General features: G+C 39.9%; 1 protein-coding gene across 1 annotated transcript in view; it reads right to left on the bottom strand.

Moving 5' to 3' along the window:
- Positions 1-3081: 3081 nt before the first annotated feature.
- emp2 (epithelial membrane protein 2) overlaps positions 3082-25734 on the bottom strand; it is a 44716-nt gene continuing 22063 nt past the window's right edge. The window contains exons 2-5 of the mRNA XM_043712019.2: positions 15660-15798; positions 10807-10903; positions 8891-9031; positions 3082-7138 (exon numbers count right to left, since the gene is read on the bottom strand). Coding sequence (XP_043567954.1) covers positions 6966-7138; positions 8891-9031; positions 10807-10903; positions 15660-15737 — 489 coding nt within the window. The 5' untranslated portion in view covers positions 15738-15798 and the 3' untranslated portion in view covers positions 3082-6965. The remainder of the gene's footprint in view (positions 7139-8890; positions 9032-10806; positions 10904-15659; positions 15799-25734) is intronic.

Below are 25734 nucleotides of genomic sequence, written 5' to 3'. Positions count from 1 at the left end.
TTAGCAGTGCGGTCACTCCATTGACTAACTTGTTGAAGAAGTGCAGGAAATGTCTGTGAACAGAAGCATGTCAGAAGGCATTTGACAGCCTGAAAGCTGTGTTAACCACTGCTCGAGTGTTGGCCACACCTAATTAGACAAGGCCATTCAAAGTGGCCATTGATGCAAGTGATGTGGGTGTCGACACTATACTCTTGCAAGGAGAAAACAAGATATAAAAAGCTGTCAGGTATTTTTCCAGAAGACCTGACAATCATCATATAGAATATTTTACAATTGAGGAGACCTTGAGTTTCATGCTGGTATTGCAACATTTATATTTCGGGTAATATCATAGAATCTCTACAAGGTAGAAGCGAGCCATTTGGCCCATCAAGTCCACACAAACCCTCCAAAGAGCATCCTACCCTGACCCATCCCATCCCTGTAACCCTACATTGCCCATGGCTAACCACCTACCCTGTATGTCCATAACGTGCAGGATTATTTAGAATGGCCAATCCACCTAACGTGCACATATTTGGATTGTTGGAGGAAACTGGATCATCCAGAAGAAATGCACACAGACATGGGCAAGAATGTGTAAAATCTATAGTCACCCAAGGGTAGAATGGAACTTGGGTCCCTGTGAGGCAGTAATGCTAACCACTGAGCTACCCATGTTTGAGACAAATTGTATATATTGATCAATCTCTTAAAAGTTTTTGGAAAAACTTAAGGACAAAAATTCGAGACTGTTTAGATGCAGCTTACTATTTCAGCCATTCAATTTTAAAATTATACATGCAGTAGGACAAGAGAAGGTAATTGCCAACGAGTTGTTGCAACGTTGATGAAGGAAGACAGAGAAGTTCAGTGGCAGGAAAAAATGGACGAAAATAGACTGTAGTAGTAAATAGTTTGTGTGCTTAAGTTATATGTATTGTAGTGTTCTAATAGTGTGAGGCTAAGGGATTTTAAAAATGAAACCATCTTTGTATATTGATAGCTTTTTTTAAAAAACGGGGACATGTAACAATACTATGACTTTAAGAGAATTATTTTCATTTTCTTTTAAATGAAGGAAGGTTGAGACAGAGCTGCAAAGTAAATAAACAACTTGTGAAGAATTGGGTTTTTGGTTTAAAAAGTTGGAACATTAGAAGCAGCCTGAATGGGTGGGGTCAAGCTCCCACAGAACCAGGATTTTTAGTTTTAGCTTTCAGCAGTTGCTGGGGTCTTGAAGTTGGACATGGACAGTCTTAGTCCTCACTGTTACACAGCTAAAAGCTGGGGTTCTCTTCCTGCTGCTGGAACTGCATGTGAGACAATCTATTTTACTGAATTTGCCTTTGCCAAGGGTGTGTTTATGGGATATTACTATATTGGATCAGTTAACTAGTAGTAGTTACTTATTTTGTTACGCATTGATAGAGTTACAGTTAAGCCACATTTATTGTCTGTATTTTTACACTATAGTTAAAATAGCATGTTTTACTTAAAGTCAAGTAGTTTGCCCAATTGAATTGCATTTGGAACACAACACCTTAAACATAGCACCTTTAAAATATAACAAAAAGTTAGGGTCTAGACTACCTTCTTAATATATTTTGAAGAGTTTTGGTCTGGTCCGTAACACAGGAAACTTGAACATTTCCCATTCACCATTATCCTCCTTCGCCTGGCTGAGCTCGTCACTTTGAACAACTTTTCCTTTAACTTCACTCACTTTCACCAAGTCGAAGGATACGCACATGTCCCAGTTATATCAGTTCCTTATGGGGATTGTGGATCATTCCTCATTTCAACCCTCCCATAGTTCTTTCATTGATGTACAATATAATTATTGGTACTGGTTCTCACTCTCATCAGATTGAAAGCAAAACAATTTGCATTCTTCCCTCACCTTCACCTCCCCTTCCATAACATGTTACTATTTCTGGAAATAGGCTGTCCACAAATATCCATTACAAACCTACCTCCTCCCATAGTTACCTTAACTATGTTTCCTCACTTATTGTGAGGACTCTATTCCATTCTCCCAGTTCCTGTGTCTCCATCACCTCTTTCAATAGCACCAACTTCCAAAGAGTGCCTCAGACTTGTCCTCTTTATCTTCAACTGAGGTCTCTTTCTCCCTCCTCCACAATGGTAGTTGCCTAGGTAATTGCAGATGGTGTAACAGTTGCCCAATTACCTTTTCCTTCCTACTTTCAAAGACCACAACACACTTCCAGGGCAAAGCAGCAATTATGCACTGGTCTCTCAGTCTAATCTGTTGTATTTGCTGATCATGGTGCAATCTACTCTACACTGGTAAGACCAAATGCAGGCGGGGGTAATTGCAGAAAACCTCCACTCCATTCTAAGAATAAGCCTACAGTTATTTGCCTTTTCAATACACCATCTTGCTACAGTGTTAGCATTTCTGTCCCAGGACTACAGCAATATTCCAGTAAATCCCAACACAAGCTGGAGGAACAGCACCTTATTTTTGAGCCCTGAAGGCTGGAAAATAGTTGAATTCAATAACATCAGGTCATGAACACTCCCTTCCACCAACCATTTGCATGGGTTTGCTCTTAGCAAAGCGAACTTATGGACGAGTTGGACTGAAGGGTCTGTTTTCATGCTGTACATCTCAATGACTTTATGACTCTATGACTATTGAGACCTATCAGAAACACATTTTGTATCTGCATTTCTCCATTACAATCATTAGCATTCTCTTTGTCTTTTGCTCAGGGCACCCTCACAAGTTGTTCAATTTGACTCCTCTCCCTACTTTGCCAACAACATAAAAACCATCCTATTCCAGCCCCCTTCAGTTCTGAAAATGATCTCTCTCCTTAGACCCGGTGTTTCTTTACGACACTAACTACATTTATTTAATATACCCAAGAAAGTTTGTATTTGGTCATAGGTCAGATTCTGATGTAGTTCCTTTGACAGCAGGATGATTATCATAAGGGCATGATCAATGTATTGAACCTTGATTCAGTCTCTTATTTGATTATTTGCATTGTGGAATGGTACGCAAACAAGCTGGGTGTATCTCACTGTACATTGTCTATTCAGATGCTTCCATACAACACAATCCTGTCAGTGATTTACTAGGTGGATACTTTATTACATACAAAATACAGAATTAATAACCATTTCTTATTTTAGCTTTCATTACAAACACAGCCTTTATTAAAAAGATGTTGAATCATGAGATCAAAACAAAAAAAAAATTACCAGGAGAAAGAGTCCAAGTAGTGTTAAGGGGCTTAGCTTTCAATAAAACGTGTACATAATTGGGGAAGAGTTTACAATATTTTCTAAATGTCTTTGAAAGGACTAAATACTAAGCAATACTGCAGATTTCATCCAAAAGAAGAAATCCCCAAACAGTTTTGAATAGGAATTTAGATTTCTGTAGCATACAGTAGGATCCTGGATAACTATAGATTTACTTAAGGACAGTTGCACTGGAAGTCTATATTTCAGCTGGTCTTCATACTGGAATCTTTGTTACAGTAGAAATAAACAAATATGCCTATCATTTTCAGAAATTAGTTCGGATTTCAAATCATAAACCCACTGTTAAATTATTTGTGGAGAGAGATTCAAATGTGTGACGAACATATGAACAATAACTCATGTTGTCACTAAATGGCAGCAATTAATTTGACTTGAGTAATGGCCAAATACTAAAACTCAAAATACACGCATTGTGTTCCTTACAATCCAACATGACTGAATATGCACAAATCTATTTAGAATAACGTTCTCTAATCTCAAAAGTTTTGATCCCCATCTGTGGCTGATAATTTAGGCAGGAAAAGGACAACAGCCTATATGTCAACGTATTAGATAAACTATATTTATTATACACAATGTATCAAATGAATATTTTGAAATGCAAATTTCTACTGGGCATTTGAGTTTTATAATTTGTTTAACTGTGTACAATACTATTAGAGTAAAATCATTAACAATGAGTTTGCATGCAATAAATACATATTGGTTATAAAAACAATACCTCAAGATACTATATTAGAGAAAATGCTAACTTCGCAACCAGTGGGCATATTATCATTTTTGGATATTAAGCTCTGAAGCTACAGTGTCTGGATAAAGATCTTGTACAAGTAGAACTTGCAAATTCTGTTTGGAGATGTATACATTTCTTTAAATAACAAATGATTAGCAAGTTAACACTTCTTTTATTTCATTGCTCATGGATTGGGATCCACTCACAAGATGGGACTTAACATTTGATCCTCATTTATGAAAGCCTGCGATACCCTCCCAAACCTTATGTAACTGTACAACAGTAAACAATTTACCTATTTCCTTGTATCCATAGACCACTGAAAAAGATGTAACCCCAACATTTCATAATGAAAGAAAGTTGCTTGCTGTAGTATCAATAGAGCTACACTTGCAAAACAATACAAAACCATATTTCACTAGGCACTAGGATTTAAGAAGAAAAAGGGGAAAAAAAAAACTTAACATTAACAAGCCATTTGACAGTACCATCCTGCTGCCACTAGAAGCCACTAGCATATGTTCCAACCCCATTCTACAGCACTGCAATGGGAGGCACAGTTCTTAATGTGGAACCTGTAGTGGCATTTCCTACACATGTGCTATTAGGGTTTGTTTTTTTTAAATTTAAAACTTGTTACCTGGAAGTAAAAAACACTTCTGGGCTAGGAATTTTTTTTTTGAGAAAGATGAAACACTCCTTTGTCAGGAGGTTGATTGCTAAGTTTCAGTGCAATTGTTATTTTCGATTACATTGATGCTTGCTCTCCAATTAGCAAACTGGAACAGGGATAAGAGGTCAACATCTTGCAAGCACTCAAATGGTGAACCTCGTTCTATCATTTAGATTTAAGAATCTTTGTAATCTAATGTTCTTCTGATAGTCAGGGTACAAAAACAAATAACACCAACTTGACAAACTCACAAATGCTGAATTTGAGTATTCCTTAACAGCAGTATCTTCTGTTTCCCATAAACATGAAGACAGAATTTTCTCATGTCAAGGGCATATCATTTAGTTTCTGGAAATATCTTTTAGCTTCAAAATAGGGGAAAAGTCATGATGCTGGATCAGTGGTGCTGGAAGAGCACAGCAATTCAGGCAGCATCCGAAGACAGGCATGATGACAGAGTTTAGTTCCGTTTAAGTACTTCATTTGCATTGATGGCCTTGCAGTAGTTACTTTCAATGAACCTGCTCCATACATTTTGGCACCTCTAGGCAGGTCAGATTTGAACCTGGATCTTCTGGGATAGAGCTAGGGACACTATCACTGTGCCATAGGAGTGCATGGCTTTGAAGTAGTCTGATTACTGAAGTGAAGTGAAGTGTAGAATGCAAAAGTTTATTTCAGTGACAGAAAATCCATAACAGAATCATGTGAGGCTGGAGACATTTTTCAGTAGGTTAATACATAAAAATAAAACTTTAAAAAGTTTCATGTCAAGCTCAAAGAGCAGGAGACGCTCAGATTATCAACCACATCTGCACATCAGAAACATGAAGATTTTCTTAATTAATCTGGTGCCATGAATTGCAGAAGGGCAGGGTTACAAAGAGTTCCAATCATGCTTATTGGCAACAAAAAAAAAGGCACCTACTTATATCAAAACCAAAAGTTTGATCTGAAGACAACTTTTTAAATCAATTGTTGTGTTTTAGAATGAAATAGTACTCAGAATAGCAAATGCCTGTTTCCAGCAATTTACACTGCAGCAGATGGCTTGAATTATATTAATGAATAAAAAAAGTACAAACAGACCCAGACATCAATTTTATTTGGTTTTCAACATTGTAGACTCCGAAGCATTTGTTTTAGATTTTAAATATTGTCCAGATTCAAGAGCAAAAAGGCAAATTGAATAGTTCTTGGGGGATAACAGTTTAACTTTTGATTCTTGGGTGGAAGAAAATAATTAAAATCTGAATAATTTAGTCTAATCCAAAAATTAGATCATATTTGAATCGTATTATATGCAGTGTATTGTTTTTTAAACAACAATGTCAGTATCTAATGGAGGCACATATTATTAGATCCAGTTTGATGAGATGGTAAATATGCTGCTCTTGACATATGTAGGTTTGGCACTGTACTGTTTATGAGCTTCTATGAACGAACAAACATTCATTCAATTTTTTAAAAGTGGCACCTTCTTTAAACATTGTAGTTTTCAAAATTATTTTTGTTTGAATTTTTTTTTAAAAAAGGAACCAAATCCACATAATTCACTAACTGTACAAAAAAGTATCAGATGTTTCTTTTGAATTTGTTTTTTACAAAACTGCTACGTTTTTACACATTTAATGCAACATTGAAGAAAATACACTGTCCCAGTGGATACCATATGGTACAGTTCTTGGGTTTATAAAAAAGCAATAACGTACCTCTGAAAAGGATCATATTCCGTCTTGGCGACACTTTTCAGGATAACTTAATTCATTTTGTAACATGTCATTTTAAAGAATTTATGTGTGAAAAATGTCACATTTTTGAGAACTAAATGGGATCATAGATTAAAAACAGACCAACTTTGGGAAAGGCTTAATTCGAGACAGGGTTTTTTAAAAAAAAAATCACCAGTTTAAAAACTAAACTAGCTAGTTTGTGGAGACTGAAGTGCTTAAACCAGCTGCTCTATGAACATGAACAAACAAGATGAATGAACATAGGATAATAATGCAAAAACTGCTCATCACTGACAAAAGAAAACTTGCAGCTGTAACTTGTTGACAAATGTGGATTTTGATTTTTGTAAATACTATGGCAAACAGGTTGAGAATTTGCAATTAATAAGGGTTCGAAAGTGTGGAATTAACTATTATTTGGGGTTTCCTTAATCTGACAGTCACTGGAGAGATGGGCTTTGTTTGCAAGGGACTGATGCTATCATCCAGAAGTCATTTCTGTAGTGATGTATACAGGAGGATTTAGAACAAGGTAAACCTCTTATTTACGTTTCCGTAAAACAATATACATCACACCGCTGATCAGAGTGAACGCAAAAGCAATCCAAGCTAGAATGTAAGAGTATCCGTAATTTCCTGAATTTGGGGTAAAGTAAGTATGGAAGTTTTCTTGCTGGTTTGTATAAATGGAGGCTGCAATCATTACACAGAGACCTGCGAAAGCAAAAATTAAAAAAATTAATACAAGTCATTCTGAGATACAGAACTCTACACTTTCAAAAGAACCTAAGTAACTTGTATCATATATACTTTTTATTCATTCATAGGATGTGGGTGTGGTCCCTAATTACCTACTGCTGTTGGTGTGGAGTCATATGTAGCCAGCAGTTCCTTCCCGAAAGGGCATGAGCAAACCAGATTTTTCTTTACAATCAATAGTAGCTTCATGGTCATTAGACTCTTAATTCCAGATTTTGATTGAATGCAAACTCCACCATCTGCCCAAACATTACATGGGTCTCTGGATTAATAGTCTAGCAATAACACCATGAGACCAATCCTTCCCCTTTGCATAATTCGCAAGGATTTCAGTTGTTTACAGACTCCAAATGTGAAGTTTAACACTTTGTTCCTGAACTTTATATCAGCAAGTGATCTCAGGGTGCACTTTTATTGCTGTTATTTTGGCACTGCAGGACGAGATCCCTAACCCAAACAGGCAAATACCAGGGTGCACTACAATCATAATATTAACCAAAAAGCAATTTACAACCAAAGTAGACAAAGGAGCAAAGCAGTAGGTGCAGGTACAGTTACAACATTTAAAAGACATTTAGACAGGTACATGAATAGGGACAGTTTAGAGGGAAATGGGCCAAGTGCAGGCAAGTGGGACTAGTTTAGTTTGGGAACATGGTCAACATGGACGAATTGGTCCAAAGGCTCTGTTTCCCTGTTGTAGGACTCTGACTCTATCAGTCCAAGAGATTTTATGTAGGCATTTAAAAAGTACACAGAAAGCATGCAAGAGAGACAGCGGTTTAAAGGAGGGGGTGATGGATAATGGCACTATGACGACTGAAAATGTCACAGAGAGTGACAGTGCAACAAACAGATGGCCCAATTCAGAAGACAAAGGCTGTGGCCAGAGACACAGAATGCATGTTATAATTGTAAAATGAAGGAATGTGAAAAGGATGATGTGGATTTTAAAAGTTAATCTTTTAATAGTCAGGAGCCTGTATAGGTCAATGATGAATGCAGTGGTTGAGTTTCAAACAAATCAAAAAAGGAGCACGTTGCAGAAATCCAGAGGAAAGAAAAGGGTGGTGTGTTAATGTTAGTATTAGCACAAGAGGCAAAGAATATTAACGCCTAAAATAAAAGCAGACTTCATCTTGGATTGCATATGACATCGGACTCAAATGCGAGTTAAGGTTTGCACATCTCAGGTACAAAAGATCAAGGTTATCATTCAAGTCAAAACTAACATCTTAAAATCTTACTGGTAGCCAACTAGAGGAAATAATGCACCATGAGATTGAATGATGGGAAATCATTCAGCCAGCCATTTGAGGGGGTTATCAGGAAAACCATTGGAAGAATCAGTAAGGGCAATTTTTTCAGCATGCATCTGAAAGCTGACCCAAATTCTGTCACTGATGGGCTACATAGCCTTGGAGCACTGGAAGTGAATTTGTAAGATAACAAAATCCAGGAGTAACATGACTGCAGTCAGACAGGCAGGAGTGGAATCATACAAGGTTGCACATAAACATTAGAGAACAGAGCAAGAGGGCATTTTCCACCATGCCAGAGAGAAGTTGAGGAGAACAAGACACAAGATCAGACATATTTATGGTAATTTTGCACCTTGAGTCATGGTGAAAGCTGAACTAGACGGATTTTAAGAGTTTTTTTTCCCCAATAAAAGTACTTTGTTTGTTTTATATTCCACAGACTTACTAGAAAGCAGTTGCAGGGTTCCAGCAATGTAAAACCTCTGTCCCTTCTGTAGTCGGAACAGTTGAACAACAAACACAATGAAGGAAATGCAGCAAAAGATCACTGACAGACACATGGTCGCCTGTATTGCCTTGATGCAGTCTGCATAATAAAACAAAAGATGAAGATTAACTTTTGCCTAATTAGGAGGACTGCAAAAACAAATTTAATGTTTTTTTTTTAACATGTTCTGCTCTAAAACATTATTTTTCCAATGTTTGGCAATTTTAATAATGTTTTGGAGTGGTTGCTAATTTGTTGATTAAACAATGAGAACAAAAATCCACATAACACCAAAACCTCTGCACAGTTAACAAAACAATTGCAACAGTTATTGCGAATAAAAGTGAATATTTTTATTACATTTTCCATTCATCCCCAGCCTTAGCTGAGAATCCAACCTGTGCATCATCCTGGGGTTGAAACGTTGAGTTGAGCCATTTAGTTCAAGCCACAGGAAAATCATTTTGAAAATTGTTGTTTTTACTTCAAATGGTTATCTGACCCCTTTGGGAAGAAAGATAGATCAGACCTCTCCCTACTGAAATCAAAAACCCATTGAACTCTCCTTTGGAATCAAAGTTCCCAGATTAATAGTAATATTATTAATGATACAGCAAACTTTGTTTTAACTGGTACCTGATCAAATAGCTCTCTTGACAAACTGGCAAAAATTGTATACCTTAAACACTGCGATCTGCTATGATTTTCAAGTGTTTATATTTTATATAAAGTATAACAGTGTGTATATCCTCTGCATTATGCTTTGATTACTTAGTGTGTGATATTAACATTGATTTTAGGAGATGTGTTGATGTTTTTGCATAGATTTTCTTTTCAGTGATGTTTATGTCATTTAGTCGGGGTTTACTATGGGTTTGTGTACCTCCTTGAAAATCTGGAACAGTTGATCAACTAGCACACTCCTGCTCCCACAGGTGCCAGTTAATAAAAGGTTTGCTGTATAAAACTTTAATTACACGTGGGTGTAGCAGACTTTGGGAATTGTATTTGATCCTGAGACAAACTCCCGACTGCACTCCAATCATCAAGAAGACCACCTCCAACTCTGCCCCTGCCTCAGCTCAAGTGCCGCTGAATCCCTCATTTACTTCAAATTTGACTAGTTCGATACTTTCTTCCTACTTAGTGAAATGATTGCAGCCCACTGCCAACTTGCGCTTTTACAAATGGAAAAAAAGTAAGGACACAGTGGTAGTGGTGGTGGTGGGGGGGGGGGGGGGCACAAGCAGGAAGTGATCACAAGATATTATCCTTAGTTACAGAAGGGCAATTTAGTTCTTGACAGACTCCAAGCCACCAGAACTGGAAAGAAGTCTTGAGGTGTTTTGGCAGAAAAGACACAGGAAAATAAATCCCTAGCAATTCTTCAGTAAAGAAAAGTCAGCAAGTTGGCCGGTCCGAGTGCCTCTTGGAGAAGGCAGAATTACTGTGTAGAAAATCTTTGAAAAATGAGGTTGGAATGATGCTTCACCTGGATGGAGTGTCTGTAGGTTATATTACTGAGAAAAAAGGGACGGAGTTTTTCATTTTGCTGTTTGTGATCATTGGACATTTTGGGTTTGACCTGGTTCCAAAGTAGAGATGCATTCTTTATCATTATCATAGCAACAGAGTCTGATTATATATTTCTGGCTCCTTAAACATACAGGGTCATATAATTTTATTAAACATCTGCGGAACCCAAAGTTTCATTTTTGTCCTAGGCTTCTATCAATTTGAACAAAGTACCAGAATGCAATGAACCCCAGTAAAAACATACCCAAACATTTACACATAGGTGGGTGGTGGTGAAGGGAAACAAACCTTTTGAATTAAGTGTGAATCTAAGGCAACCAATTCATGCAAATATTTACCTCCATATTTCTCAACAAGTTCGCTCACACAATGAGAACCATTCGAAAAGCAGGTCATCCATATATCGGTGCTGAGTAAATCATTTCGCCACCAGGCCTAAAAACAAAATATATTTTGGAAAATTAAATAAATTATACTGCCTGCTTTTTGAAGCTGAAACACCAAAAATGCAAGTTACTCATTACAAAATAAAATAATTTCTTTCAGAAATACCTCCACAAGTATTTTTTTTAAAAAACACAAATCTAGAATCATTGAATGATACTGACACAAGCCAAAGACCATTTGACCCAGTATGTCCCTGCTTCATCACACCCCTGTAAATTTTTATTATTTCCTTCAAATAATTATTCAATTCTCTGGATAGTACAACGGAGTGTATTTTCAGCAACCTTTCAGACAGTACATTCTCGATCACAACACATTAAGGAATATTTCCTCTTCTCACCATTGGTTCATTTACCAAGGACTTTAAAACCACATCCTTTGATTACTAAAACCCCATCCCCTCTTTTTTTTTAAAAAAAACAAACTGGAAGGAGATTGTCTTCACTTACTTGTTCAAAATCCTTAATCATCCATTAAATTTCTTATGCCAAGGAGAACTACCTGAAGGATTCTGGGAAAACTCCTTTACATCCTTTCCAAGGCCTTGCTCTCCCTCCTAACATGTTCCGTTCTGGGCACCATTCAAACTTTAATTCAGCTAAAGCTGAAATGTTTGGTGATGTTTTACCACGCAATGTACTTGCTTTGCCACTCTGCATCACCATTTCTAAAGCCAAAATGCTTTTGTGAAATAAACACAAGCAGTTTTCTAGACTTGTCCTATAACCTTCAAGGTTGTGCACATGCGCCTGGGGCTCATTTTCTGCACTATTTACAAATGTACCATTTACTTCACATGACCTTCCATTTGTACTTACTAACAAAATGTTTCACTTTACATTTAATCAGTACATTTTATTTGCTGTTTGTCTGTCTCAGTTTTAAGAATAATGTCTATGTTCTCTATTTATTATTGCAGTTTTGATATTCTAGATCATCTACAATCTTTTATGTTTAGTCCTTTGTACTCAAGCCCATGGCATACATAACTCAAAAAGAGCAAAAGTTTGTAATATTGCTCCTTGGGGAGCACCATTTACACCTCAATCCAGTCTAAAGAACTCATCACTATTTACTGCAGAGTCCCATGTTGAATTATATCACATAACCTGCAGATTAAAGGCAGCTTTGTATATTTTATTCTGTAATACAAATTATTCCTATTTATAGGAAATTAGCATTAAATTTCTAATCAAGATTCCAAGAATTGAACAGCATGAAATTTGGCCAAACATCACTGAGATACCTCAATCCCTGCAGGTCACTCATGATTATCCGTTCTATCTTATCTCTATATCCTGCCATTTCAAATATTTATTCATCTCCTTTTAAGCAAGGGTCACTTTGAATATTGTCTAATATTTCCTTTGTTTTTAAAAGATAGGAAAGCAAAGTTTCTTTTCTTCACCAGGGGCCCATGTTTCATTAAAAAATGTCCCTTAAAATGTTTTATCAATACTTGCTGTATCCATAATTAACAACAAGAACAAGTTTGATAAATAGAATGAGTTCAGTCAAACATCCAATTGTGTAAACTTGAGCAAATATTTTTGTCTTCATTCACAGGATGTGGGTATCATAGGTCAAACACTGACCATCAATCCCTAATTTCCCTTATGAAGGCGACAGTGAACTGCCTTCTTGAACTACAGTAATCCTTGGGGCGTAGGTCCATCAATAATGCTGTTCGGGAGGGACCCAAGTCAGGATGGGGAGTGGCTTGGAAGGAAACTTGCAGGCTCTGGTGTTCCTATGCACCTACTACCCTTATCCTTCTGGATAATGGGGCTCACTCTGGAAAGAGCCTTGATTAGTTGCTACTGTGCATTTTGTACATTGTACCAGCAGTGTGTACCATGGGTCAGTGGTGGAGGAAATGAATGATGGTTGGTGAATGTGGTGCCAATCAAACAGGCTGCTGTGATCTGGATAGTATCAAGCTTCTTAAGCGTTTTTGGAGCTACATCCATCCAGGCAATTGGGGGAGTATTCCACCATAATCCTGATTGTGTCCCTGATATGGTGGACAGACATTGGGGAGTCAGCAGGAGAGTTCTTTGCACAGAATTCCAAGTCGGTGACCTGTTCTTGTAACCACAATTATATCACTGACATTAGACCATTAAATATCTTAACACCTCTAAAAGGCACAGCTTACTCGTTCATTACCACCATTCTAAGGGCCACTTCGACCATAGCCACTTGCTTCCTTGATCTACTCATGCTACCTTAGAATTGGCTAAGACCCATGTTCATCTCGAAGGAAGACCACAACCTTCAGTGACTGCTCCCACTATGAGACAGTACAACATGGTAGAATTAACAGTGAATAAAAACACATGGAGATTAGTGACCATGGAATGGCTAATGATCAAACAGCTCATATCACAGCAACACTGAAAAACACTTATTATGCATGAACAAGGCTTATAATTTGAATGGCCTTAAAGGAGCCTTCCACATCCATCAAAGTTTTACCTGAACATCCACTAATATCATTTATTGTATCCGTTGCTCCCGATGCGGTCTCCTCTACACTGGGGAGACTGGACGTCTCCTAGCAGAGCGCTTTAGGGAACATCTCCGGGACACCCACACCAATCAACCACACCGCCCTGTGGCCCAACATTTCAACTCCCCCTCCCACTCTGCCAAGGACATGGAGGTCGTGGGCCTCCTTCACCACCACTCCCTCACCACCAGACGCCTGGAGGAAGAACGCCTCCTCTTCCGCCTCGGAACACTTCAACCCCAGGGCATCAATGTGGACTTCAACAGTTTCCTCATTTCCCCTTCCCCCACCTCACCCTAGTTCCAAACTTCCAGCTCAGCACTGTCCCCATGACTTGTCCTACCTGCCTATCTCCTTTTCCACCTATCCCACTCCACCCTCCTCCCTGACCTATCACCTTCATCCCCTCCCCCACTTACCTATTGTACTCTATGCTACTTTCTCCCCACCCCCACCCTCCTCTAGCTTATCTCTCCACGCTTCAGGCTCTCTGCCTTTATTCCTGGTGAAGGGCTTTTGCCCGAAACTTCGATTCTACTGCTCCTCAGATGCTGCCTGAACTGCTGTGCTCTTCCAGCACCACTAATCCAGAAACTTATAATTTGAATGCCAGGCAGGTTTGCCAGATGTGAAAAAAGGTATGTTTATACAAGTCTCAGACTGACTTCAATGTCAGACATCTAATCTGCTCACTCACTTTCTTAGTGAAACAAGAATGACAAATCAAAACATATTAGACTGCCTATTGCCAGCTAACAACATAGCCAAACTCCAAACTCAAAATGACTTTGGCTGAGATGAGAGAACATAGAAGAACAGCTGTTTAGCTCACATTGCTACTTAGTCATTGCTCATTCTTGCCCCATAACCCAGTCATTGCTTTCAAAGTTCCCCAATGGAAGGTAGCATTCTAAAATGCACTGCTCTCCTGCCCCTCTAATCAATGATGACACTTTGCCTATCCCATTAAAAAGCACCATCCATACAGTTCCACTAAATTTTCCACTTCCTTTCATTCACTACTGTTAGTTTCTCCATTCCAATATCACTGTTCTCCACTTCCCTGCTTTCTCTTTCATTGAATGGCTGTCAAACAGATCCCCAACAGTCCTCATTAGAAGCGGGAACTCCAATCCCCAAGAAATTCTCAGGCAGCAATCCTCTGTTGACAGAATGTTTGAGTTTTAGGAGGGATGGGGCAGTGGATCATCGGACGACTAGTGACATTGAAGGTAAGAGGCCCAGTTGTTAATCTTTATTAGTACTTGTTATAAACTGTGTTAAACCGGCCTCTAAAGACACAAATGTAAGTGGCAACAACTGGTATGCAGGAGTTGGGGAGACAACTTTTAAAAAAAAAAGTGACTGGGACAAAGAGCAAAAAATGACACTTGGCTAAAAGCCATTTAATTTGACATGGTTTACATCACTATAAAAATAACTGTATTTTATGTATAAAATATTAAGTCTGCAGATAGACAGGCCACTGTACACAGATTATAAACCCAAGATATTTGATTTGTCAATGTTTTCAGAAGGTAAACAGAAGCCCATCTGACAACAGAATGCAGCTATCAACTGACAAAGTGTAACCAAGCATTCAGCCGCACCTCCTAACATTTCCTCGATAAATATTTGTGTTTTTCCTAAGCCTCTGAAGTCTTTTGGCTTGCTGTTCTATGTTAAAAAGACACTTTGTAAGAACAAAATGGTATTATTCATTCACTTTGGATGTCAAATCCAACTCTAATGATACGTCCGTTCTTGGAAACCTCGACTATGTGCAGCTTTCTTCATCCCTGCTGCAAATGCAGCCCAGTTGACTGGATGGCTGGTTTGCAATGTAGAATGCTGCCCATAGCAAAGGTTCAATTCCCACTCCTGCTAAGGTCACCATGAAGGTCCTGTATTCTCAATGCCTAAAAAGTGTAGTGACCCTCAGTTGCAGCTCACCACCAGTCATCTGTCTGAGGCTGGGCTTTTAGAGCTGTTAAGATATTTAATGTTCTAACATTAGTTGTAGAATTATGGTTACAAGAGCAGGTCAGAGGCTTGGAATTCTGCACAAAGACCAATGGTTCAGTTTACACTTACTCTTAAAAACTCACATACAAGAAGCGCTTTATAAAAGAATATTACAATGCGACTGTTTGGTAAGTTAGAGATGGAAAGAGCATCTGGTAACTTGTACCTTTTGTACTTATGTAAATCTAAACACTCAAAACTACTCACATTATTTATCGTGGCAATGAACAGCAAGGCAGCTGTGGCTAGGTGAAAGACAAGAATGAATCCCAGAAGCACAAGCATCACGATAAAAGGTCTGTCTGTACTTATCTCACACGAAACTTCTTCAAACTACAAGCGTTTGCTGCAAATACAAAAATACAAATTAGTTTTTCATAGACACACACACATAAAAGACTGACTGTTTAGTACACAAAATGACAAGTTTGCACATTTTTAAAAAAAATTCATGTAGAAAGAACCAGCAGATAATTTTGGAGCCAGACATCTGGCAAAACCATCCACTTTTACTTGAAAAATGCCTGTTTAGCAGTTTTTAAAAATATATATATATGCAGGCCCTGCAAGAGATTTTACAAAGCCGGTGAACAATGTTCTTTAAATTAATAAGAAGCAAGGGAGGCGGCTATCTGGACCATGCTGATGTTTTGAGATTTGTTTGTTCTCAGTCTGGTTCAAAAATAAAACTGATCAATTTTACTGAATAGCTTTTGTGAAGGAATGATTCAGTCAAGGATAGCTCAACCACCATCATGCCGTGTGGCACTATCACTGCGCTAAATGGGTCAAACTTTGAACAAGTCCAACTCCTCAAGGCTGGGCATCTGAGACGCTGTGGGCCATCAACAGCAGAATTGCACCCCAGTATAAACTGTAACCTCATGGCCCAGTACATTCCCTATTCAACCAGGGGATCAAGCCTGGTTCAAAGAAAAGGGCAGGAGGGCATGGCAGAAACAGCGCCATGCAGACCAGAAATGAAGAGTCATTGTGAAGCTTTAAATAGGACTACTTGTTTGCCAAACAGTGAAACACAAATGATAGACAGAGCTGTGTGATTCCACACCAAATGGATCAGATCAAAGTTCTGCAGTCCTGCCACATCATATCAAACAACTCACTGGAGAAAGAGGCTCCACAAATATCTCCATCCTCCAAATAATAGGGGAGCCTGACACAAAGAGTGCCAAAGACAAGATTGAAGGATCTGCAACAATCTTCAGCCACAAGTGCCAAATGGATAACCAATCTCAGACTCCTCCAGTGGTCCCCAGCATCACAAATGTCAACCTTCAGCCAATTTGATTCACTCCATGCAAATTTTGGCAAAGACAGTGGGCCCTAACAATATTCCGGCAGTAATGCATACATAAGGTCCAGAGTTTGCCGTTACCAAAGCCAAGCTGTTCCAGTGCAGCTACAACACTAGCATCACCTGAACATTTGGAAAATTGCCCAGGTATGTCCTGCATAGGAAACATAGTCCAATCCAACCTGGCGAATTACCACCATTACTATCAATGGTGCTATCAAGCAACACTCCGTTCAGTTATGCAGAGCCTGAGTTCATTACAGCCTTGGTTCGAATATGACAGCAGAATTCCAAAACTGTGAGGTGTAAAAGACCACCTTTAGCAGAGTATGGCATATAGGAGCCCAAGCAAAACTAGAATGAATGTGAAACAGTGGAAAAACGCATCACTGGTTGGAGACATGCTTAATACAAGAGAAGACAGTTGTGTTTGTTGGGATGCTAATCATCTCAGAACTAAAAGGACATCTCTGAATATAGTCCTTGGTCCAATCATCTTCAATTACCTTCCCCTCCATCAGAAGGTGGTCAGAATTGGTGATGTTTGCTGATACTTGCACAATGATAAGCACCATTCACAAGTCCTCAATTACTAAAGCAGTCTATGTCCAGGCTCAGGCTGACAAGTAATGCCAGACAATGACCCTCTCCAACAGTAGAGAATCTAACTAATGCTCCCTTAATCACTCATCATTCCGACCTGGAAATATATTGCCATTTCTCAGTGTTGGTGGGTCACAACCTTACAACTCCCTCCTCAATAGACCCACAATGTTATCTATACCAAATGGACTGCAGCAGTTCAACGATGTGCCTCACCACCACCACCACCACCTTCTCAAGGGCTATTAGGGATCAGCTAATAAACGCTGGCCCAGTCAGTGAAGTTCACATCCATGAATGAATTTTTAAAAGCCCTACCAATTAAATGCGGTCAAAAAAAGAGGACCAGAAAAAGCTGCTGCAAAACAGTAAATTGGCTACAGTCAATGTGAGAATCAAGTTACTAAGCATTGCTTGCAATTCTCCTTCCAGCTATTGATGAGAGATTAAAATCAAGTTGGTTGACTGCCAGAAGTTCAAGATCTTCTGTTAACCATCTGTGTTTAAAGCCTTAGTGGAGGGTCTGTCTCTCATCAGATGGAAGACAATTTTCTGTCGTGAGATTCATTATCATCTCTACATATTCTCGTCATTGCTGTTCTACACAATATTTCTGCCTCTTTCTTTTAGGAATTACAGACCAGAATGATTCCAGCCAATTACTAAACATCCTATTTATTTGATCCAATTTCACATTTACTTCAAAGGTTTTCAAAAGTATTTCAATAATGAGTTATTTTTAAATGGCAATCCAAGTTGCTTGGTAAACTTAAGCTATTAAATAAATCTGCATATTACAAATATAAAATGGTTGGCAAGGCAGACGTTCAGGAGATTTGGATCTAGTTGACAAGCATAGAATCCCTACAGTATGGAAACAGGGCCTTTGGCCCAACAGGTCCATGCCGACCCTCCGAAGAGTATCCCACCCAAACCCATTCCCCTACCTTATTACTCCACATTTACTCTACAAATCTTGGCAGTGTGGAGGAACACAGGGATCTGGGTGTGCAAGTACATAGATCCTTCAAAGTTGCCACCCAAGTGGATAGAGTTGTTAAGGAAGCATATGGTGTTTTGGCTTTCATCGACAGAGGGAAATCAACTTTAAGAGCCACCAGATTTTGCTGCAGCTCTAAAAGTCCCTGGTGAGACCACACTTGGAATATTGTGTCCAGTTCTGGTCGCACTACTATAGGAAAGATACAGAGGCTTTGGAGAGGGTGCAAAGAAGGTTTACCAGGATGCTGCCTGGACTGGAAGGCTTGCCTTATGAAGGTTGAATAAGCTCGGACATTCCTCTCTGGAGAGAAGGAGGAAGAGAGGAGACCTGATCGAGTATACAAGATAATGAGTAGAATAGATAGAGTTAATAGCCAGAGACTTTTCCCCAGGGTAGGATTGACTGGTACGAGGAATCATAGTTTGAAGATATATTAGGAGGAAGGTATAAAGGAGACGTCAGAAGTAGGTTCTTTACGCTGAGAGTTATGAATGTATGGAATGCGTTGCCAGCTGAGGTGGTGGAAGCAGAGTCACTGGGGACATTTAAGCGACTGCTGGACATGCACATGGATAGCAGTGAGTTGAGGGGTGCATAGGTTAAGTTACTATATTTTACATTAGGATTAAACTTCGGCACAACATCGTGGGCCAAAGGGCCTGTTCTGTGCTGTACTTTTCTATGTTCTATCTTCTACCCCTGACTAATGCACCTGACCTGAACATCTTTGGACTGCGGAAGGAAACCAGAGCACCTGGGAGGAAACCCGCACAGACACAGGCAGAATGTGCAAACTTCACACAGACAGTTGCCCGAGACTGGAATCGAACCCGGGTCCCTGACGTTGTGAGGCAGCAGTGCTAACCACTGAGCCACTGTGCTACCCACCTCACTTTGAGTCAAGCTCGTTAGTCTCTGTGGATTCCCTCTTCCATGTTCAGCGCCTTTGGGCGAGTTGTCACTTTGGAACGAATCTTATAGGGGTCTGATTGAGGTGGGCATGGATAGATTGGGGGCAGGATCTTGCACATCATGTGGCCTGATGTAACTCCTTTATTGCAGCTGCCAGATGTTGAGACAAGATTCCCACAGAAAAGGGCAAGTTATCGACTGATAAGACCATTAACAAACAATAATCCCTCTGAATGGCACATCTCATCACTCCATACACAGCTTGTCTTACCAATCCCACCAACCAAACTAGACGCCAAGAATTCTCCACTAGGTAGTTAGAGCAAGTTCCTGGTGACTTCAGCTCATCCCATGTTGGACATCTCAGGCACAGTCCACGGAGACTGGTCACACATCCACACATGTCCATAGACACTTGCATCAAACATGTGCAGCTTCTAGAGGTTTTCATGGCACTAAATCCTCAGCACATAATGGCAATTTTTGTTGTATTGCTGGGACATACGCCCAGTTCATGAACTGGACCAGGCTGCATTTGGGCTGCTCACCGACTTTGTGCTCACTCACTCAGAGCCTCTCTTGGATGACTCACTGCATCCCTGCTTTGCAACATCTTGCTCTTTTGTGCTCAGCTCCCCGAGTCAGAGATACTAAGTTCAAGATACTGCTGCATTGTTGTGCTGCTGAGCACTGATATGAAGCCAATATGCTTGTCCTAGGCGTCAGCAGGCCCTAGTAGTCAAGGAAGGATATCCTGCCCTAAGGGGCTCCTGGCACAGTAAGCGAAGGACAGCCTCAGAGACAGTCCAGAGGATTGGGCACAGTCACCCACCCACTCAGGACAATCACAACCAGGACCCTCTACTCAAAAAGGGGCGAGGAGCCAGATGGTGCCTCTTTCATCCCCATAAACAGCCTTCTTACTGCAATGTGAGACGGCATATGTTAAAGGAGATGGAAGTGGATGGCACAGCTGTTACTATTGGCACAGGTTGAGGTAATTTTTGGATAGGCAACGCAGAGAGCATGCAGACTTAGTGGAGTTGGGTATTAGAGTGGGTGGCAGTGAGGGAGGGAAGGCGCTGCGAGCAGTGAGTGTAACAGAGCATAAGCCTCAGTGGGATGAAGGTACAGAAACAGAGATAGAGTGAGCAAGCAATTTCAGGGAAAAGATGGAGGCATTTACATGGGTAGAATGGTCATTGTCCCTCTCCCTACAGCGCAGGGCCTGGTTTGTACTTTCAAGCCACATTGGAGACTGACGCATGGCTGAATATTGAGATCCAACCCCAGGGATGTGCAGACTAGGTGCATTAGTCATGGGAAATGTAAAGTAATAGGGTAGGTGCAGATGGGATACTCTTCAGAGGGACGTGTGGACCTGTTGGTCGAAATGGCCTGTTTCCCCACTGTAGGGGTTCTATGAAAATGAAACATCCAGATGTCAGAGATGGCATTAACCCAGTTGGCAGCCACAAACCAGGCTGGCACAATCTGCTATTGTGGCCTCCACTGCTGGGCCTCTTGTGGGGCTGGGGAAAGAGAGGTGGAGGACAACCTGCTTCAACCCACCCCATCCAGCAGGACTTCCAGGACCCTATCCACAAAACAAGGCACCAATTTTCCCCATCAGCCTGCCGTAATTGGTGTAAATATCAGGAACCATGCAAGACAGCTCTGGACTGACATGGCTGGTCTGGGTACACAACAGGCTTTTAAAAAAAAAGGATGATCAGTTCCAGCGAGGCTGGCTGTTCAGAGAACAGTGGGGGTGGCAGAATGGGGTAGCAATCACACGGGAGGGCGGGGGTAAGAAGTTAACAAGGTGGTGTTGGGAAAAAAAATAAAATTGTGAGAAACTCTCCATGAAACTGACAATTAAAAACAAAAACTCTATCCTCTTTGGCTACATTTGCTGGCTCCATGTGTGAATGGGACATGGATATTTTGCCCTTATCTGGTTGTAAAGCATGTTGTCCAGACTCTGAACAATACTGGCACTAGATACGGGTATGTCCTTAGATCTCTGCTGAGTGAAAAGTGTGTCTATGTTAAGAGCCATTTGATTAGTATTTTGGATGTTCCTTCCTGCTTGGCCACCTTCATGCATCCCTATCATTCTTCTCATCACCTACACACCAAACACAAAGGTATTAATTCAACAAGGCCCCACTGAAACCCTCTTTGAAATGGACAACTGTGTAGCAATTTTCTTGCCCTGCGAGAAAATTCTCCACATCTGAGTTATGGTTTAAAGATTTTCTCTGCCACCCTTTGCATTGGAGTGTCATATGCATGTCTGGCCAATAGTTTAACAGGGAAAAGTGCCCTTATGGACTCCAGGTTGCAACTCTTCATTAAGAGTATAACTGCTCCAAAAATGAATTTATAAGCGACAATTTCTGAAATTTATGTTCTGAAATAAAATTAAGAAATATTTGGGTGCCAAAGGTTGAATCCACATTGCAATGGGTTCCACATTTTAGCAAACCATTGCTCTGCCATCGAAATCTTTAAATTTAAATGAAGAGATTTTAATATTGCCTCCAATGAAGATTAGCCAAGTTAATTAGCTTCCAATTCTTCAGAACCACCACACCTTCCAGCTCCCCTCAAAATATATTTGCATAGTTGAATTTAGAAATAGGCTGCATCAGAACTTCAATGGACCAATCAGCAGGGACAAATCCTTCCCCCACCCCGTCCCTAACACAATGGTGCTTTGTGTTACTAAGCTTTTAGGAATTTATTGTACTCCTTTTATTTTCTCTCTGCCTTTTTTACCTCCCACATATTCACTCCTCTCCACTCCTCCCTGCCACCTCAAAGTAAAACTTGGAAGAAGATCTGAATATCATTGAGGTAAAAGAAAATTCCAGCAAGAACTGAGAATTATCCATAGTTCAATGCTTTGTTGATGGATCCGTTTTAAACACTAGGCGTGGTCCGCTGCAAAAGCATGAACTAAACTGACTCATTCAACTGCAGCGCCAAATGTTTCTTTAATATGTGCATGTTCTTTATAGTAACTCTGGACATCCCAATTTTTTTAAAAAATGGAACAAAACAAAAAGGCACAAGTTAAAAACTCATTTCAACATGGCCCTAAGCAACATTCTGCATTTCAACAGTCAACTTTAATATCTAGGCTCTTTCTATACTTCAGCCAAACCGGCTCAGACCACATTTGACAATGTAGATGGTTTAATGCTAATAAATTTAAAGGGAAAAAAAAAATCTCCTTTTACCATGTAAAAATATAGGGCAAATGACCAACTTGGTGTTTGTTAAAGCAAACACTCATTTGCTGCATTAAATTAGATGCTATTTCCTCCACACTGAGAAACTCTATTTTTATGGCACCCGAAATGTCACATCTGGAGGAGTGTCCATAACAGCTTGTCTGTCTTCTATCCATGGACCATGAGTTTTGGACAGGCAGTCAATCAATACTGACTTCACATTGGTGGGCTTTCACACACAGAATCATACAGTAAAGTGGCCCTTTAGCCCATCAAGTTTGTACTAATAAATGCTAAATCTGCACTCACTGCACTTTCCAGCACTTGGCCCATGACCTTGAATGACATTTCAAGTGCTCATCCAGGTACTTTTTAAAAGATTGAAGTTCCCCACTTCAACCATCCTCCCAAGGCAGTGCTTTAAGATTTCTCCCACTCTCTTGGTAACAATATTTTTCTTCAAATCCCTTCTAATCCTAATGATTATTTTCCAGCCCATTGTTGTCTGCTGCATGCTGTTCTCACCCATTGGCAGCCACTTCCAACAGAATAATTTAAGAATGTTAAAATAATTAAAAGTCACAGCTAGCGAGTGAATAAAGCATGTCATAGATGGAGAGGTATTGCACCACCCCTAGGAATTCTAATGAAAATAGCTGAATAAATGGTTGAATTATATTTAAAAATCAGTGGACTGAGCAGTCTTAATTAAGTTCAGAATAAAAAGCAGACAGATGCTTGATCAGTCAAGCACTGTCCTGTCACTAATTGAAATAGTTATCAAATACAGTATTCTAATCCTATCACAAAGCTTATGAAGATGAATCATACCAGATCCAAAACATTAACTGTTTCTATAAGGGTTGTGGAGGGAAAAGGCAGGAAAAGGTGGAGTTGAGAATTATCAGATGGGCCCACAAATCACATGGAATGGTGGAGCAGACTTGATGGTCTTCTTCCACTTATGCTACCAGAGTTGCTGTGTCTCTCCAGCACTTACTAATTTCCAACACCCACAGTATTTTGCTTTTATTACAAAACTTGTTGAATCCACTTCTTGGAATTCATGAATTCCATTATACACGCAATAAATTAGGACAATAAACTTTATAAAGCTGAGTAATATGAAGCTCAAATAAAATAGAACCTTCTGAAGATATACAGATTATCCCATTGCCAGTAGTTCAGTCATTAGAATGGAGCCACTATCCTTGAGCTGTGAATTTTGTCTCTGTAGTTGGCATATGCTGAGCACAAATTATGCCTTGATGATGTTAATTGCTTACACATTTAGCTTGCAGTAAAATACTGGCACACAGTGAAAATGTATATGCAACTTTATTCTTTCATTAGATGCGGTTGCTGCTGGCTAGACCAGTATTTCTTTCACTTCCCTAAATGCCCTCAAGGTGGTGCTAATGAGCTAAATTCTTGAACCACTGCAATCCATGTGCTGAGCATCTACACACAGACACACACATACACAGACACACACACACACACACAGAGGTAGGGAGGATGTTCCAGGATTTTGACCCAATAACACTGAAGGGAACAGCGATATATTTCCAACTCAGGATGCTGTGCTAGTTAGAGGAGCATTTCCAAGTGGTGGCATCCCCACATGTCTGCTGCCCTCATCCTTCCAAATGGTAGAGGTTGCAGGTTTGAAAAGGTGCTGTTGAAAATTTCACATTTTCTACATGTTGGAAAGAGTGGGCACGAATATAGTTGACAAACACACAACTGTACTTTAAATGCTTTGTTTGTTCAGAGGATTTTCACAACAATTGTTTCAATGATTAGCCCTATTTTTATAACACACACACACACACACACACACACACACACAAATGCAAGTACTTGTGAGAAAAACATGATTTGGAGAAGCCAGTGTTGGATTGGGGTGTACAAAAGTTAAAAATCACACAACACTAGGTTATAGTCCAACAGGTTTATTCCTGTTGAACTATAACCTGGTGTTGTGTGAGAAAAACAGGTTGCTGTCACATTTCTGGTTTTCAGGAAGGCCACACATCACACATTAAAGAGTCTTAGAGATGTACAGCATGGAAACAGACCCTTCGGTCCAACCCATCCATGCCGACCAGATATTCCAACCCAATCTAGTCCCACCTGCCAGCACCCAGTCCATATCTCTCCAAACCCTTCCTAATCATATACCCATCCAAATGCTTTTTAAATGTTGCAATGTACCAGCCTCCACCATTTCATCTGGCAGCTCATTCCATACACGAACCACCCTCTGCATGAAAAAGTTGCCCTTTAGGTCTCTTTTATACCATTCCCCTCTCACCCCATTCTTATGCCCTGTAGTTCTGGACTTACCCACCTCAGGGGAAAGACTTAGTCTATTTATCCTACCCATGCCCCTCATGATTTTGTAAACCTCAAAAAAGGTCACCCCTCAGCCTCTGATGCTCCAGGGAAAACAGCCCTAGCCTATTCAGCCTCTCCCTGCAGCTCAAACTCTCCAGCCCTGGCAACATCCTTGTAAATCTTTTCTGAACCCTTTCAAGTTTCACATCTTTGCAATAGGAAAGAGACCAGAATTGCACGCAACATTCCAACAGTGTCCTAACCAATGTCCTGTACAGCCACAACATGACCTCCCAACTCCTGTACTCAATACTCTGACCAATAAAGGAAAGCACAGCAAACGCCTTCTTCACTATCCTATCTACCTGCAACTCCACTTTCAAGGAGCTATGAAACTGCACTCCAAGGTCTCTTTGTTCAGCAACACTCCCTAGGACTTTACCAGTAAGTGTACAAGTTCTGCTATGATTCACTTTCCCAAAATGCAGCACCTTGCACTTAGCTGAATTAAACTCCATCTACCACTTCTCAAGCATTTTGATAGGACTCCAGCGACATCAATCTAAATCCCAACTTAGATTCGGATCTGGACGTCTATCACTCTCGGAAACCTGGATCATAAAATGTAGAATCCTGAAGTGTGTATTAACCTCAGTGACACAGATCGTAATTGACAGTAGCTTAAACTTGTTTGACAAAGCCTTTATCAGAATCAGGGTTCTCAATTCTGCATTTATTTGCTGTCGATATTCCTTTCCATCTGTTTTAACAGCTGCAAAAATAATAGGCCACCAAGTGTGAAGCTCATCCTGGATGTACAAATGGAAATGAATGAAACAATTTAATTAGGTAGGCAGTAATTCGCTG

The sequence above is a fragment of the Chiloscyllium plagiosum genome, unplaced genomic scaffold (genome assembly GCF_037043375.1).
Source record: "Chiloscyllium plagiosum isolate Xiang-an unplaced genomic scaffold, Cpla_swu_hap1 HiC_scaffold_20, whole genome shotgun sequence".
Taxonomy (NCBI): Eukaryota; Metazoa; Chordata; class Chondrichthyes; order Orectolobiformes; family Hemiscylliidae; genus Chiloscyllium; species Chiloscyllium plagiosum.
The sequence above is the reverse complement of the archived record's forward strand: the minus strand, read 5'-3'. Positions and strand labels throughout refer to the sequence as shown.